The sequence below is a fragment of the Perognathus longimembris genome, chromosome 2 (assembly GCF_023159225.1).
Source record: "Perognathus longimembris pacificus isolate PPM17 chromosome 2, ASM2315922v1, whole genome shotgun sequence".
Classification (NCBI taxonomy): Eukaryota; Metazoa; Chordata; class Mammalia; order Rodentia; family Heteromyidae; genus Perognathus; species Perognathus longimembris.
In genome coordinates this window covers 14,183,594-14,200,551 of record NC_063162.1, presented here as the reverse complement: position 1 = coordinate 14,200,551, position 16,958 = coordinate 14,183,594, and the positions used below count along the sequence as shown (strand labels likewise).

General features: G+C 35.2%; 1 protein-coding gene across 4 annotated transcripts in view; it reads left to right on the top strand.

Annotated features, from left to right (window-relative positions):
* Vti1a (vesicle transport through interaction with t-SNAREs 1A) overlaps positions 1–16,958 on the top strand; it is a 312,552-nt gene that overhangs the window by 66,866 nt on the left and 228,728 nt on the right. For all 4 annotated transcript variants that reach the window (XM_048338260.1, XM_048338262.1, XM_048338263.1 and 1 more), the window contains exon 5: positions 9,347–9,431. In XM_048338260.1, coding sequence (XP_048194217.1) covers positions 9,347–9,431 — 85 coding nt within the window. The remainder of the gene's footprint in view (positions 1–9,346; positions 9,432–16,958) is intronic.

Below are 16,958 nucleotides of genomic sequence, written 5' to 3'. Positions count from 1 at the left end.
TTAATGGATGCTGTAGCTCTGACAGGAATCCTTTTTAAAAAAAAAAAAAATTAAACCACATTCATATCTCTTCATGGACATTTTAAGTGCCTAAAATATTTGTCTTGCATACATATAAGTAAGGTTTTTATGTCTAAAGAAAAATATTCCATGAAAATAGATTTGAGTTCATATTTTCTGGATTTTTCAAATTATTTTTCTGTCTTTTTAAAGTAATTGTGCAGAGATTTTTTTGTGAGCTTGTATAAATCAAACTTGCAAATTTTGAAAGGGCTTGTAAAACCTGAAGTTTAGTTTATAAGGAGCTTTCACTTCAATAAATAGAGTATGATGAATATAGTCATGAGAATATGTAATTGTTAGATTATCACTTATGTGAACTTTTCAGCTTAAAATCTGGATAGAGTGTGAAAGTTGAAAGAGACTATGCTTAAATTTTTGGATATTTTATTACCAAATGTAGCAAAATTTCTGAAATCATTAACATTTATTTTGAGGCTTTTCATTTATATGTATGCTTAAAGGTGACAAACATAGGCTTAACCAGGTATGGTCACTTGAAAATAACCTTTATCTGTATTAGTATTTATTCAGACTAAGCAAGCAATCAAAATAGAAGCTTCTTTAAAATTAAAAAAAATTAAAATTGGTTCTTAATATTTCTATAGCTCAGGAGCTAAGCTCCCCCAAGTATTTGCTGCCCAGTAATAGTTTGTTTTCAAATTAGTTGTAGATAGGCTGATTTTCAAACTTTTTGTTTATATAATGTTTATGATAAACATTCAGTTTACTTGTCTAACTTGAAGATAAACAAGATAAGAAAAGTTAGCAGTATTTGTTTAGTTGAAATTAGGATATATCTGCCACTTAAAAATACAGAGGGAGATTTTAAAAATGAAAATAATAAAATAAATTCTTGCAGTGATTGCAAATGAGTAAAATACAGTACTGACAAGTTATTTTGAATGGAGTGTACAATTCCTGTAGCAGCTTCATGAATCAAATATGAATGTTAATAGGCATTTCTCATTCCAGAATTTATGATGCAGTTTTTTAGGCATCTAAAACCAGGCTGTTAATAGGTACAGTTTATAATCATCCAACTAACTGTAAATTACATTAATTTGATCTTAAGTGTCTACACATTTTTTTCTATGGGTGGAAATTTTTTTCAAATACATCTTGAGTGTCCCTCATAGAAAACACGTCTAATTACATTCCCAGCTAATTGCTTTGAATAAATCTGTTTCTGATTCATATCCTTTTCATTCACTCAAATACAACATCTTCAGTTAAAAAAAAAAAAAGAGAATTCTCTACTTTTGTGTTGTGTCCTCAGCTTTCTAAGGACTGTTGTCCTAGGCCTCATCTTTCTATTGTTTTAAAATATCATACTTGCCACTCAGTACGGCAACATGTCGCTTCCTTGAGGGTTGAGTATTTAGAGTGGAAACCTTAGACGTTCTTAACTTGATGTCTTTTTATGAGAACCATTCTCAAGAAAGGACCCCCCCCTCAAAAAAAAAAAAAAAAAAAAAAACCAAACCCAACTCACAGAAGAAAACCGCAGAGCCTTTTATACTGGAGTTGGATAATGGGACAAATAAAATATTCCAAGCCCGTCTTTTGAACCCTGGAAGGCTCACAGTTACCCTATGCAAAAACTGTATTGATCAGTGAGGGAGTAAATCCCAAACAGGAGACTATCTATGTAAAGGGAAGGACAGTTCCCAATGTGGGGAAGTTTCTGTAGCAAGGCAATATTTAGCAGATCATAATTGCTTAATTTCTTTCTTTCTTTCTTTTAATGCGCGGTTCTCTTAAGTTCTGATTTGGGCTTGCTGTGCATAAAGTGTGTCAAACTCCAGCCCCAGACCGGGGGTGCGGGGCTGGGGTGGGGGGGCGAGGAGTGGAGGGGGAGGCGAAGCCGGTCAATTTAATTCCCCAAGATCTGAAGGAGGTCGGTATCATTTCATACGGCCCCGGCAGAGCAGATCATTACCCGGCACCCATCCGCGGGTGACGTGCTGGGGGTTTATAGCAAAATAAATAGGCTGCCATCCGAAGTTCAGAAAATGGGGTGTTCGACCCACGATAATGCGTAAAGGGCGTTTAATGGAGTTCAGCGTTTATTCGTTATCTGTGCGCGGACAGAGGCGGCAGCCGCGTTATCAGTGTTAAATAAATAAATAATACATAAATAAATAAATAAGTGGAATGGCCCCGTGGGTAGCGGTGGGGGCCACGTGACGTTCCCCCCCCCTCTTGGGCGTGCGCGCGCGTGCACACACACACGGGCACGCGCGGCCCTCCCAGGACGCGCAGGGGCCTTTTGGTTTTAGTCACAGCAGAAGGCTTAGCCACCAGAGATTCCACTGGCTCAAACCAGCGTAAACCAGATTTGTTTTTCCCCCAGCCCACAAAGGAGCTGATTACTTCTTGTATCAAATTCTGCGTGGGACTGAGTGTGTGTGTGTGTGTGTGTGTGTGTGTGTGTGTGTGTGTGCGCCTGCCTTTGTTTCCCCCACCCCCAAGTATTTATTATTCTTATGATGGTACACACTTTCCTGTGGTGGAACTGGTCACTCACTGAACTACCATCCTGACAGTCCAGTCTAAGCATTGTTAATTTTCAAAAATACACCCTCTTTTGTCTAGTTTATATCATTTTCTCAGCCTAAGTGAAAAAAAAAAAAAAAAAGAAGATAAAGATTAGAAAACCCTCCCATTACCTAGCTTAGCTACAAATCCGGTGTAGACGTGAAGGCAGCCATGCAGCACAAACAAGATAGAACGCTTTTTGTGTGGGACCTATTGAAGAAACAAATGGGTAGCATTTTTAAACACTCATTGAGGATGGCAGGGTGGCATGCCCCAAATGGTCTCCATTGAGGAGGAGTCGTTTTAAACTTTGGCCCTCTAAGTATATCATAGCATCCACTGAAGAATGATGCCCCAGAATGAAAGGAGAGCTGTTCCGATCAATTCCCAAATCTGCTCTTTCTGAGAACTTGTGTTTGCCTTTTTCTCCCATGATGTTCGAGTAGCCAAGAGAAAGATTCCAATCTGTGATAGGACAGGTATCATAGTTTAATAGTTTGCTTCTTCTAGGGAGGAATTTATAACTTTTCATGGGGAAATGGTGGTGAGATGCTGTACACACGCCAAGCTTGCTGTGTGATTGAGCACCTCCACAAATAACTTCTTGCATATTTTCAAAACAGAATAGTCAAAGTTTCATTTTTATTAGATCTAAATTGAGATATCACACAATAAACTATTCCCTTTTCATGCAGGTTTCAGAACAATTTGGAAAAATCTCATTCGTCTGCCCTTGAATGACTTTCCATGTAGCAAATATAATAACAAAACAAGCTGAAATATATATATATGCATATATATATATATATATTGCTTGCCTGGAATTTGAGACAGAAGCAGTATTAAGCACTGAAAATTCAGTGCTGTAGTCAACATAACACTGTTAGAGAGACTTAGAGCGAGCAATTCATAGCACATTTCTCCCAAAGCAATAGTTTCATTTATTGGCCTGCACATGTCAAGTGTTATAACAGATGTTGCTGATATTGAGATGTTTAAAAATTATCAGTTGTAGAGCTGAATTGCTGAGAATGCAAACTTCAGACCAAGAATGTGGTTTATAGTCTGTTACAACATAGGTTTCAATTTCTGTTCGTTGCAGAAACTGTGGGAGTCATCTTAACTACACAATATTTGTGGCTTAAAGTAATGTCAAACACACATACAAAGAATGAGGCAGATTTATGGTGGTGTCATTTTTCCAGTTTCTAAATAGTTAAGCAGCTTGTTATGTCTATTATATTTAAGGCAAATAGAAACATTTTCTATATGGGAGAATTAAAATGTTACAGTAAAGATTTTTTTAATTTGACTTTAGTGAAAACAGCCCACAGTACAAATGAAGGAACAGAGTTCATTGCTTTGAGATAGCCCAATTTACAAGATAAAAGAAAAATGAAGAATCAAAAAGTATAAATAGAAACATGCCCCATGTAGTCTTTAAGCAAAACCAAAATCTGGGAATTAGCTGTAATATATATTTTTTTCTGATTTAAAATAATGCTACCTCTAAATGTAGGCTCATTTCTAGAGTAGTATAATGTTAACTTACATACTGGTTTGTTGCTTTAAATACGTACTGGAACCAACACATGAACTACTAATCATTTTCATTTGCTGGCACGATCTGATATCAGTTGTCAAGGTTCTGAATAGAGCAACAACCTGAAAATTTGTGTATACAAAATCTCTTCAGTGGTACGTTTTTAGAAGAGACGAGCAGTAAACTTGTTTTCTTCTTTATAATATAGACTTCTATGAAGTCGTTCCCCTTTATTTCATGATGGTGTCTTAGATGTACTTTAAAAGAGAATTTCACACTATTCTCTTTGTTTAATGTGACAGTGTGAGAAAGTGATCTTTATTCGTTCAAAAAACTCTGCATGTAGTCTATGTTTAGGTTCTTTTAATGTGTTTGTCTGTGATTTTTAAATGCTAAACATGTAAACAGATAAATTGTCAATGTTAATTCTGTATACTGTCACACAACTGATCTTTCTTTCCTGCCATTTCTTTCCTTTTTATCTTTTTTTTGTGCATTCATGTTGCAGTTGATAAAATTACGTGAAGAGGTGAGTATTTTCTAGCTTCCTTTATGCTTTTTAATTCTGTCTTTCCTTATAAAATTGACTTTCTAAATGTTCAGTGGATCTTTGACTTCATTTTGCTAGGGAAATCTACACCTAGCAAAATGATTGACCTTTGGCTCAGAAAGCATCTCCACTGACCATAATATATATAAAACAAAACACACACATACACACCCCTAAAACCTATCATATATATGTATATGTATATATAAAATAAACAAAGCACACACACATACTCTCATACCCCGAAGACCTTTATTGTAATCATGTATATCACAGGGATCTGTGTTCTTTATTGACACTGTGGTAAAGTTGTATTTTAAAGACAAAAAAAAAAAGGGAAGAATGATGAAAGAATATCTTTAAATTACACTGAGTTTTGCTATAGGCTTTAACTTTAAATTTACTTAGTTTACATAGGTTTCTCAAAGAAGTTAGTGTGATTAAATATTTTTTGGTGAGATCCTGATTTACTTTACTGAACACTGTTCTCTGCCTCTTTTCCCTCCCCCACATTCATATGTTGCACATAAACACCATGAATGTATAATTCTTTAGTGGAAACACACATGTATTTCCTGCTTGTCTGTGTATGCAGGTCCCTCAGAATAGCCAAAGCTCACATCATTGGTAAGACAGCACCGCAGTGGATTCTCCATTTTCTGAGTTTACTGGTCAGTTTCATGATACAGTTCCGGATGTTTTTGTGGCCTAGTAAATATTTACAGCATGTTAATGATTTTATCCCCATGTCACTGAAGGATGTAGAATGATACTGTTTGTTTGTACTCTTGGATTTTCTTTTTTTTAGTTAGGCCACATAAATAAGCTTTGATACTTTTTTCTCAGTGATAAAGTAATTATATTTTTTTGTTATTTAGTAATGTGTTTTGTTATTTTCCTATTAGGACATAAATGACAATAGTGCTATTTAAAATTGCTTATAATAATCAGAATACTGTGAATTAGTTTGAGATTCATTTTCTTGGAGTTATTTTTAATTGGTATGTCATCATTCTCTGGATGATGCAAATGTTAATTTAGAGGCTTAGAAATAGTGATTTGCTGCCACCCTTCTTATTTAAGGTGCATTCGTGATATCTTTTCTTAGTAAAAGAAAAAATGTCATATAAATATAAATAAAATACACAAACATCCTTATTCTAATCTTTTTGTGTTTTCTTCTTTTCTACATAAAAGCATATAAACTAAAGTAAAACAGTTGTCATCTTGACATAAAAAAAGTATTCTTTGGGTGTGTGAGAGATATATCAGCATATTTTCCTATAAGATAGAATACCTATTTTTAATATTCTAATATGCTTACATTTGGGTGAAGAATCAGAACTTACAAAGGGTGATAGAACTAATAGTAGAGTTTAAACTCTTCCTATAAAGGAACTACACAAAGCTCCTGTCACTGAATCTAAGTAATGAAGACAATGAACAAAATCTTGAGCTGTTTTATAAACAGCATTTTTGTAAGATTTTTGTTAAGTTAAATGATATGGAATTAGATATCTTAATTCAAAAGGCCCAAAACATGGCTGCATGTCTTTTTGAATATATTATTATATGATGGCTTAATTTTTGTATGTGTCTGTAGCAATGCAACAGTTTCATTTATTATGGTGCTAGAGTTTATGTTTCCGAAGCAGTGTCCTGTATGGGGTTATAATTAGAAAAACAAACTAATAGAATGGTACACTGTGGAATATAATTCTGTCTATTCTTTGATATAGATGTGGCATAGACATTTATAGGCTAGATTACAGGGTGACACTGAATTGGCATACGGCTTGCTTAGAAATGATTGTCTCTGAATCAGGATTTTCATAGTAACCATACAGTGAATGTTACTCGAGATTTCTTACTTGCACATATGCTAAGAAGACAAGCACCCATGTGTTTCAAAATCCGGTGTTTTGTTGGGTTTGGAGATGGTATGCCGGCTTCTCTTCCTCTTGATGCTCTTCTCCAGGCATGCTTGGAGGCAGGCTTGTGGTTCAGAGGGAGCTGATCTGGTGTTGGCTGTGCCGAGCTATTTGAATCCTGCCTCTCCAGCTCCCCACTTCGCACTGCTCCTCACACTAGTTGAGCTCCGTCTGAAGCTTCTGCACAGCTTCACTTACCTGCTTTGAAAAGGGCTGCGAAGAGGGGTGAGAGAATGAGTTTGGGATGGAGTGTGGGGGCAAGTTGAAAGCATCAGCTGCTGTGGTAGCGCATTTCCTTTCATTGACAGCGACCAGGGCAATGCACCACTAAGGGAACAATGTAAATAGCACAGCTGCTACAAGAACTTGATTTTAGTTAGACTTAAGTGAAGAGGTTCCGAAATACAAAGTGAAATCCTGCTGAAAAGCAGCTGGTAAACTGATGTTCCTCTGTGGCACATTTGCTCTCAGACAGTCGAAACCCCTGGAAGAATCAGTTACTTCTTATTTAGGAATCTGCATTAAAAACATTTCCTAGAAAAAATTCTACACTGCAAAAGCCGTAGGATTTCCCCAAATTGTCCTGCATTGAAATGCTTTCCCACACTATGTATTAACATAGCTTTAGTTTCTATTTTATATAATATATAACTAGCATGGCCATTTCCAATATTGATCTAGCTTTTTAAAAAGTCTATTTTAGCTAAGTGTTTTCTTTTAATTTGAGATTTTATCCAATATGAAAAGAAAGCAAAAATTCTATTCTTTTAGTCTGGATGAAAATTCATATTTTTGTCCTGCTTTCTTAGATCTGATTGATACCCTTTTTAGAGACTTGCCAATTTTGAGTTTAAGTCCTTTGTTTAGGTAGAAAACAATATTCAAAGGTATGAAAAGCACGACTTACTTCTAGAACCTACATATATGGAGAATTAGGAAATTGAAAGCCATTTTTAACAAGCTTAGTAGTACTTAATTTTACTTAAAAATGACCAGCAGTGCCATTCAAAGAAAGCTCCTTTGCTCTTCATTTGCTCGTTGTAACTCTCAGTAGTTTTGGTTTTCCATGATAGAAGAAGCACTTCTTCCTTTTTATTTATTTTTTGCAGAATGAGAGGGGCAATATTTCTCTTAATTTCTCTACTGAATATTAGACAACTCTATTAATTATTATAGACTGCTATTGTAGCTTCCTGACCTTCACATTAGGTCCTGTCTCTCTATTCTAAATGCATTGTTTTAATGATTCTTTTCCCCCATCGCTCCCCCCCCAAAAAAAATTTTTTTTTTCAAGGAAAGCTTTGATGTGGCTTTAGCTGCCTCTAACGTCTGGCCGCATCTCAGATGTGTCACCTATGCCGGGAGGGAATAAGGAAATCACGTTTTGAATGGTAATGATAACATACTAATCACTTCCTTTCTTTGAAGATGGAAGCGAGATATTCTGTCAGCATCCCTGGCTGCTAGAGCTTCGAGGCACTGGTCTAGGTGTATTAGCTTAAGTGTGCATGTCAATACAGCTTGCATCTCCAAGATCCATGGGGGCTCATTAGAGCAACGTGGATCATTTCACTCCATAGCCACTCAGATAATGTGTGTGGCACCTCCTTTTTTTTTATTATTATTAGAAAGCATTTCTTCGATTTTAAGTGACATCTGTCAACAACATAACACAAAGTTGTAGGGGTTGTGGTTGCATTTTTCTTTTCTTTCTTTTGACCAGACACCAAATTGATTTGAGGAAGGGAGATGTTAGTCTATACAAATACCTGTCTATACCAACACACATATAATTGTACAGACACATATATTCATACATTTCTAAGCATTGAGACCTATCTATATGCCACATGCATGTGTTCTCGTTCACAGACATGTTTAGCTTCTAAATTTATTTTGACAACCTAAACAGATATATGGTTAAACATATGAAAAGTCTTAATGTAGGAAAGAAATTTTTGAAACTGAATTGGGGAGAAACCTTCTATTTTCCCCTTAAAATATTATATAGAAGGAATGTTTATAATTATTGTAATCTTAGTTCACAGTCTAAAACATGGTATCCTAAGTTCACCTTTAACCTTGTGTTGTATATTTTGGAATGAATCAACAGTTTTGTACATCTTTGTAAGTGAAGAAATGTGTCTCTTGTTTCTTAGTGGGTGCCCTGAGTCATCTTAAAAATTAGAACTGTTTATCAGTCTGTTTCAGTGGCATATGTTGTTCTATTTGGCAACTTATTGCACATCCAAAATAGAAGAGCATTCTCTCAAAAGGAAAATTTCTGCTTAGAAATTACTGTCTTCAGGAATCAAAGGAACAAGTGGGTTTTTGAAATGATTGCATTTTATAAAAAAGAAGAAGAAAGCAAATAAGGATCATAGATCTGTGCCAGAATTTCATCTCTGCGGAGACCAAAAAGATGCACTTGGCTGTGGTCTGTGTACTATTCCTCCGTGTTTTGGAGAAGCATTCATTGTAACTACTTACACCATGAGTCTCCTTTTAAAACAACAACCAATCCAAAATTCATTGAAAGTCTGTACATTGTCATAGTTCAGTAATGAAAGATATGCTAAAAATTAACTATAGTAGATGGCCACCCCCCTCCATACACACACAAATGTTAGGGCATACAAAGGCATTATTTTTTTAAGACAAAAATAAAAAGAACATTGTAGACGGCTGTGTGATTTTTTCCCCCCTCTTTTTCTTTTTCAGAGGGCACATCTGCTCGATAACACAGAGAGGCTGGAAAGGTCATCTCGGAGACTAGAGGCTGGGTACCAAATAGCAGTGGAAACCGGTAAGAATTCTAGGAGTGAGCAAATTGTCTTGCTTATGCACAGCAGTCTTCACAACACATGACATTTCAGGGAAACTTCAAAGGAGTAGCAGAGACAGCAGCTCGAGATGTGGTTTACATATTGGGGAGACAATTGGGAGCTTATTTGCGCTTATCTTTTTTCAAGTTAAAAGGCATGACATCTACTGAAAACAGTTCCTGAGGTTTAAAAGTATACATCTGAAAAGAGATGGAATACTTTGTCTAAATTCTACATTTGTCTTAATATGCAGTTACATGTTGTCAGTTTACCCACCCGCAATGATGGCTAGCACGCTAAGCAGGCTCCAGTTGTTGGCTCCTTTACATTTTATTCACATATGTAAAAATTAACATTTTAATCAACAAAAATGGCCTGAGCTGGGGACAAATATATGAAGCCTGTGTTACTTTGCTTATTTTTCCTGCTGTTGGAAATGGTTGCTAATAATTCTGTACTTAAAAAAGAACCTACAATCAAATATGAAAATATTTATAGTAAACATTAATGCTAATGTTTATAATAATCTTATTGTAGCACTAGTTGACACTGTTGAAATTTTTGGGTTGAATTGACAGTGGTCATTAATTTCAGAAAACATAATCCCAATTTTTCTTAGAGGAGTCTATTTAAGCTACATAAGCTTTTCAGTTATAGTTATTTAATGCAATATTATTTTTACACAGTAAACAAATATCCATTAGCATCTTAGTAGTTATCAGTTTATTATTCTTTAGCTATGCCTTTTGTTTTGTATAGATGTAAATGATCTGTTCTATATACTTGGAATAGCTCTTGCCCAGGATATAAACCACAAAAATAGGTGATCAACAAAGTTTTCTTCAATTTTTAAAAAAATTGGTACTGTGAAATGTTGATTTTTAAAAGTATAGAAATAATGAACGTGATTCCAAATAATTTCTCTTATGAAAGGCCAGTGTTCTTCTTGCCCTAAGTTCCTAGCTATCCTAAATTGGTTGGTTTATCTGATGAATTCCAGGGAACTAAAAAGAAAGAATGCAGATGACTTTGTCATAGGATTGGTGAGAAAATGGAAGTAGAACACAAATCTCCACAGTTTTCATACTATGGTCTATTCTCCCTGAAGTTGTTCATAGATTAGCTTTCTGCCCTGACTGGAATGAAAGCCAAGTTTGATAGGTTCTTGTGATTTGGTGGCTTACCTGCAATGGAGACTCTATGGAAGAAAGTGAACAAAAATGGAACGAACCTTGAACAGAAAGTTAAAAGACCAGGCTCAGGTTTTAGTTCTTGTTTGTGTAACCCTGGGCAAATCATAGAATCTCTCTGAGACTCAGTTTCTTTTTCAATAAAATGAAAGTAATATTGCCCTTCTCAGAATACTATTAGAAAAGGATGGCATGTGTAAAAGTGTTTTATAACATAAAATGCAAACATAGGCGTATTACGAATGTGTTGTCATTTCATGATATACAATTATTACCACATAGAAAATGTTTATGGTGCAAGTGAAATTTGTGTAAAGGAATAGAAAAAAAATGTACTATGGTAATCCTTGAGTAATTCAGCCCTGTCTCTGCTGAACACTGGAATCATTAAGAAGACTTTCCCTCATAAAACATTCACTGATACGCTTTTTTCCACATGGGACCAGTTTGAGCTTGTGGGTAGAATATTCTTGCTGATCTCAAAGCATGGCTTGGTTGATGGGCACAACTCTCTTTCCCTATGCTATTTATATGGTTCTCTCCCAAAGCCAAAGGAAGTCTTCAGAGATGTTCACATATGTCAGAAAACCACGCATTGACATTGGTTATAAGACTGGATGGGATTTGTTAGTTATTCTTTTTGGTATGTGAGTACAGTGGGATATAGGATATAATGGTAGGTTGACTCTAAAGTTTATAAAATAGAAATTTATTTGTCATATGAAGCCTAGAAAGTCTTAGAGGAGGAATAAGACTAGACCTCTTGGAGGTTAAGACACTGCCTCTGTTCACCTATACAGGAGAAATCACGCTGTCATTTCCTTCAATGACTTTAAAAGGGGAGTGAGAAATGTAAAGACAGAGTATTTTCCCCTGCTCTTTCTTCTTACTGAAGCAATGTGGAAACAGTTGTGGTGGGTACCAGGTTGTTCCTATATTTGTCAGATCCCTAGTAGCACTTACCATAGTGATGCTCAGGTGATCTGTAGTTTTGTGTTTTTATTGTATGCAAATTGTGATACCATTTTGTTTTAGTAGCAGAAGAACAGCATCTTAAAGCATCTTTCAAAAAGAAAACGGCTTGTTTTCTTTTTTCTATTAGTCCTGAGGATTGACCCGGACCCTCATTCATACTAGACAAGCGCCCCTACCACTGAGCTGTATTTCCATCTCTCAAAAGGGAAAAAAAAAATTTAACATTTACTAGATTTTGCTTCTTAAAACATGAGGAAATGCAGGGAGAAAAGGATATAGAAAAATGAATTTAACTTTTGAAATAGCACAAAAGAGGGAAATGGTTTCCAAGTATTTATGTGATGAATTCTAGGGAACTGAAAAGAAAGAATGTGTTGAGAACTAGTTCAAGTCTGCAAGAGTTTTTGTCCTCCCACAGCAGAATGAGAAAAGCAGTAGAATGTAGTGGCTTTTCCAAAGTATTTTTCATTATTCTAGAACTATACTTTTTTTCTGTGATGATACAATAGCATTTCTAGGTAGAAGTTATGTACATAATTTTCTATGAAAAAAATTACAGGAGTACAGGAGTTGCAACCCTTTATGGGGGCTGTCTGAAATGCTTTTTGTGATTTTTTTTTTTTTACTTGAGTGCAAAATCTGGGATTCACTAACTGGATATATTGACTTGGAGAGATGAGTTCCCCATCATCTGATACTTGTCATTATTTAGTTGAGTGAATGTGAAAAACCATGTAAGTTCTCCTACTTACAAAGCAGAAACTTGAAATTCAAGTCTTATCTTTCCAACCAAGTTGTTAAGAAGTCAAGTTTTGTGTATGTGCATGTATGTGTGTTAACAAAGTTGTTAAGTAAGGTTTTACATACATATGTGTTGTGTGTATGTATATATGTATATTCATATTTATATACATATATGTAGTTAATAAATCATCAGAAAAAATATTTAACTTTCAAAATAATTGGCAGAAATTTTAACAAAATATGTAGTCTTATTATTATTAATTTGATTACCATAATAGGTAAATATCACAAAAGAAAGTAACATAGAGGAAAAAATAAAATAGAATGCATATTATTTTGATCATCTGTGTCTTGCTAACAAAAAATGCAACTTGTCCTCTAAAATTCTTAAATCATTTTTTAAACATGTTTAAGTTATCTTGTCTAAGTAGTTACTGTCTCTTCAAGAAGAACTATTAAGCAGAGGAACATGTGTATAAAAACTTTTAAGTGCTATTTATATCCTGATGTGCATTGAGTTTAATACCATTCAAGTATTTTTTCACGGATCCTTTTCTATTTGAGAAAATTGATAAAATTATAAGCCAATTAAACAACTTCATTTAGTAAAGAAGTGACATAGATCTGATAGTCCATAAAGAGCTGATGTTAGAAGTTTTCTTAAGATTGGCATCCAGAAAACCCGCTATCAAACTCATCAAGGAAGCATCTTTGGGAATGACTGTTATAGACCAAATGTTGTACTGACTGCAGAGGACCTTGGCTTGGGCCAATTTGACATTTCTTCTAAGTTCTAGTCTGGAATTTTTGAATTCAGAGAAGAAAAGAAAACAACTCTTCTCCCCGCCCCACCCCGCAGATACTTTAAGGCAGGTATGATGGTCGCTGTGGAAATAATTGTTTTGCTTATAGTCACAATTGAATGTCTAAAACTCTTGAGTAACTAGCCCTTTATTCTGAAATTATGGATTTTTTCCTAAAAACCCAGAATTATAATAAGCACAAAACCATTTGAAAGTATATACATACACTGAAAGAGAAACTGTAAGGGGACAGAAATGGAAGGCTCACTATTTCCTTTTAGTGCGTAAGCAGTTTAAACCCACGTGAGTATCCCACCTGTGTTCCACAGGAGCTTAAGTCAGCGGGCTGTGCATCCCAGGAGCTGTGAGTGAATTTTCCTACATTCTCTAATCGTAGGTCTTGAGGTTATGGCCTGTATCCTAGGCCTTTATCCCTCCATCCTGACACCCCAAGCCTTATACATTAGCACTCTTCTTTTAGGAATTGCTGCAGACCATTTAGCCTTGACTTCACAATTGGCAGTTAATGTCTTGACAACAAGTTGCTAATACTTCCTAAACTCTTTGTAGTGAAAATGAGGTGTTCCATCCTTCATTTTTGTGTGTTAGTGACTAGACAGAGGGGAAATAATACAGTGTTTATCAAACATTAAATATGAGCCACACACTGTTTTTCCTGCTCTATGTTCTTATCTCTTTGATCCTCATCACATGCCTTTGCAGAGGAGAAAAGAAGGCACAGAGAGACTAAGTCATTTTCCTATACTTCCAAAGCTAGGAAATAGCATAGTTGGGCCATCCAATTTCATATTCTTAACCAATAGACTACACTAAAATAAGAATGGGTTCCACATACCTGTATTTTCCAGTGATCTGTTCTAGGCAAAATAGGCTATGTTCTCATATCTGTTAATTTCCTTTCTCTGTGATTTATTTAAAAACTACTGAAAGCTGTTGGCCATGTGCTCTGAGAATAGAGTGGAGAACGAAAGAAGTAAGGTGCCTATCTAAGGCGCATAGAAAGAAGAGTTGGAAAAGAAGAGTCTGGCCTTTTTAAAATTAATAAATAAATAGAAAAGACCATTTCAGATCATGGCTAAATAAAGCAGGTTATTAAAAAGTACCTGATATAGGCTACCAGAGGTTGGCTAGTCAGGAAAGACCTCCCAGAGAAGAAAGCTCTATGTAAGCAAAATGTTGATTGGAAAAAGATACTATCAATAAGACAGTTTGGAGCCGGAGACTCCCTGAGAAAGAGCAAGCACAGGATCTCTGAAATGAGAAGGTATTTAGGATGTGTAAGCAACAGAAAGGAGAACAGAATGGCTAGCGCATAGCAAGCATGGGGGAACAGCACATAGTTGGGGGTGCAGTCTGCTAGGAGACAGATTATGCAGGGGCTATAGGCGTGGAAGGACTCTGGATTTTATTTTGAGTCTAACACCATTGAATGACTCTGGGCAGGCAAGTGGACTATTCTAAGTCAGAGAAAGAGACGGTAGAGCAGGGAGGCAGAGGAGTGGAAACAAAGAGATAGGTTAGGAAATTTATTATAGTAATTCACAATCTGGTCCTTTTGCCAATTAAGATTACTGGTGGAGGGATTGGGTGGTGAAGATATGTAAGAAATCACTAGGCATTTTAAACAGTCAGAAACAATGAGCTTGAATGTTTTTATTGATTGTGTTAAACAATTGGCATGAGTTCCCAAAGATTCTTCCTTAAGGACAGCTTCAAAGAAATGAAGACTGAATGGTTTTTTTATCTGGAAGGACATTAAACACAATGACTAATCCACCAGGCTGGCAGTAATGGACATTTGTGATTATAAATCTGGCTGAATACCGAGCTTATATTAATACATTACTGATGGTGATACTTATTTCCTGAGAGGCATACACATACACATACATATATGTATACATACATACATACATACATACATATATGTACATGTAAATATATTATGTGTTATTAGAGAGAGGAGGTTTATAAATTATCTCACAAAAATATGGCATTTTTTTTCTCAGATCCTCCACACTTCAGGAAGATTCTGAGTTAAAATATGTAGTCACTTTGTCTAATTTTTATTTTCATTTCTGTTTTTGGTACAGAAACTGGACTCTGTCCCTGAGCTACTTTTGCTCAAGGTTAGCACTCTACTATTTGAGCCACAGCTCCACTTTTGGCTTTTTTGGTAGTTTTAGTGGAAAAAAGTGTCTCACAGACTTTCCTACCCGGGCTACCTTTGAACCACAACCTTCAGATATCAGCCTTATGAGTAGCTAGGATTGCAGGCATGAGCAACCCGCACCTGACTTCTTTTGCTAATCCTATATTAGTTTAAAGAGAAAATAGAATGCTCCATAGAATGAGGTTCAAGACCAGCAGTGTTGCTTCCTCCTGGGAACTTGTTAGAAATTCAGAATATTAGGTCCCACCTCAGGTCTACTGAATCAGATTTTCATTTGAATAGGATCAGCTGTGACTCTACATACTTAAAATGAGTAAAGGGCTCACTTGGCAGTCTTAACATGTAGTCTCTGTTGTTTCAACTAACTAAAAGTCACTCTACTGAATCTCATACATGTGTGTCCTAATATATATATATATACATGCATATGTGTGTATATATATATATATATATATATAAATTCAGGCAGATAGCTAATGAACACCTATATCCCCTACAAGGTAATAAACATAGTTTGTCTATTATTCCAAATATTGTTGCCATCAGATATGAGTATGGTCTTATATAGGAGCTATAATACTTCCTGCATTACTTTAGTTAGGGAAATATGAATAGACTTTACTCAGTAATTAGAAATTGTAATAATCTTTTCAGTAACCCCAAAGACACTCATTTTACTAGAGTCAGAACCTCTGATTCACCTAAATTGATGAGAGCAGTATAATATGTGAAAGAAGGTTAACTATTGTTATTTCACTCATTTGGTCAACTGTCTTCAAAGAACTAGCTAGACAACTCAGCTATCACTGAACTGGATTATCTGAGTAGAGAATGTTGTGTCCAGAAACACTGATTCAGATTATAAATTAGATTGTTAACTTAAACATAGGTGATAATTCAAAAAGACTCTAACAAATTCCATGTCAAAAATGACAAAATGACTACAGAAATGACAAATTAATATTTTTGTATTATCCTACAACACAAGAACAGAAAATAGGATTCCATAGTTAGGTTGATATTAACCATATATTTTATCTAATCAAATATATTTTAGAGAAGAAAACGTTTTCTGTAAAAGTATTACACTTTTTTAGTTAGAATGTTATCTCTAAAAAAGTTTATTCATTATTTTCAGTGGTAGAATATTTTCAGAATCTTAAGGATGTCTCTGCTTGAATAGGCATTTTTAAATCCTAAGAATTACTTGACCATGCCCTGTAAGTTTTTAGAAGTCTTCTCAGATACAAAAAAAAAGTCATTTTTAATGTTTAGCTCTCACTTACTTTACAATTACATGCTATTAAAGTCTTACTAAAAAAGGCTGTGATTCTGTTCTGGAAAGAATAGAGGAGGTTGTCATTTGGGGTGATGTTCTTAAAGAGTATTTTCAAGCTACTTAAATTTACTTTGTGTCCTGAGATATTGGTGTGTTCCATAGTGGTAAAAAAAGGATGTCATTTAAACCCGATTTGGAGAACCTTCTCCTTAGGTGGTCCAAGTGACTTCATGGGGTTCATTTTCTAATCCATTAAATGTATTATACTCGTTTGTAAAAGTGTCTTACCCCATAATGCCTATCATTTTTCCATTTGGGTTGTA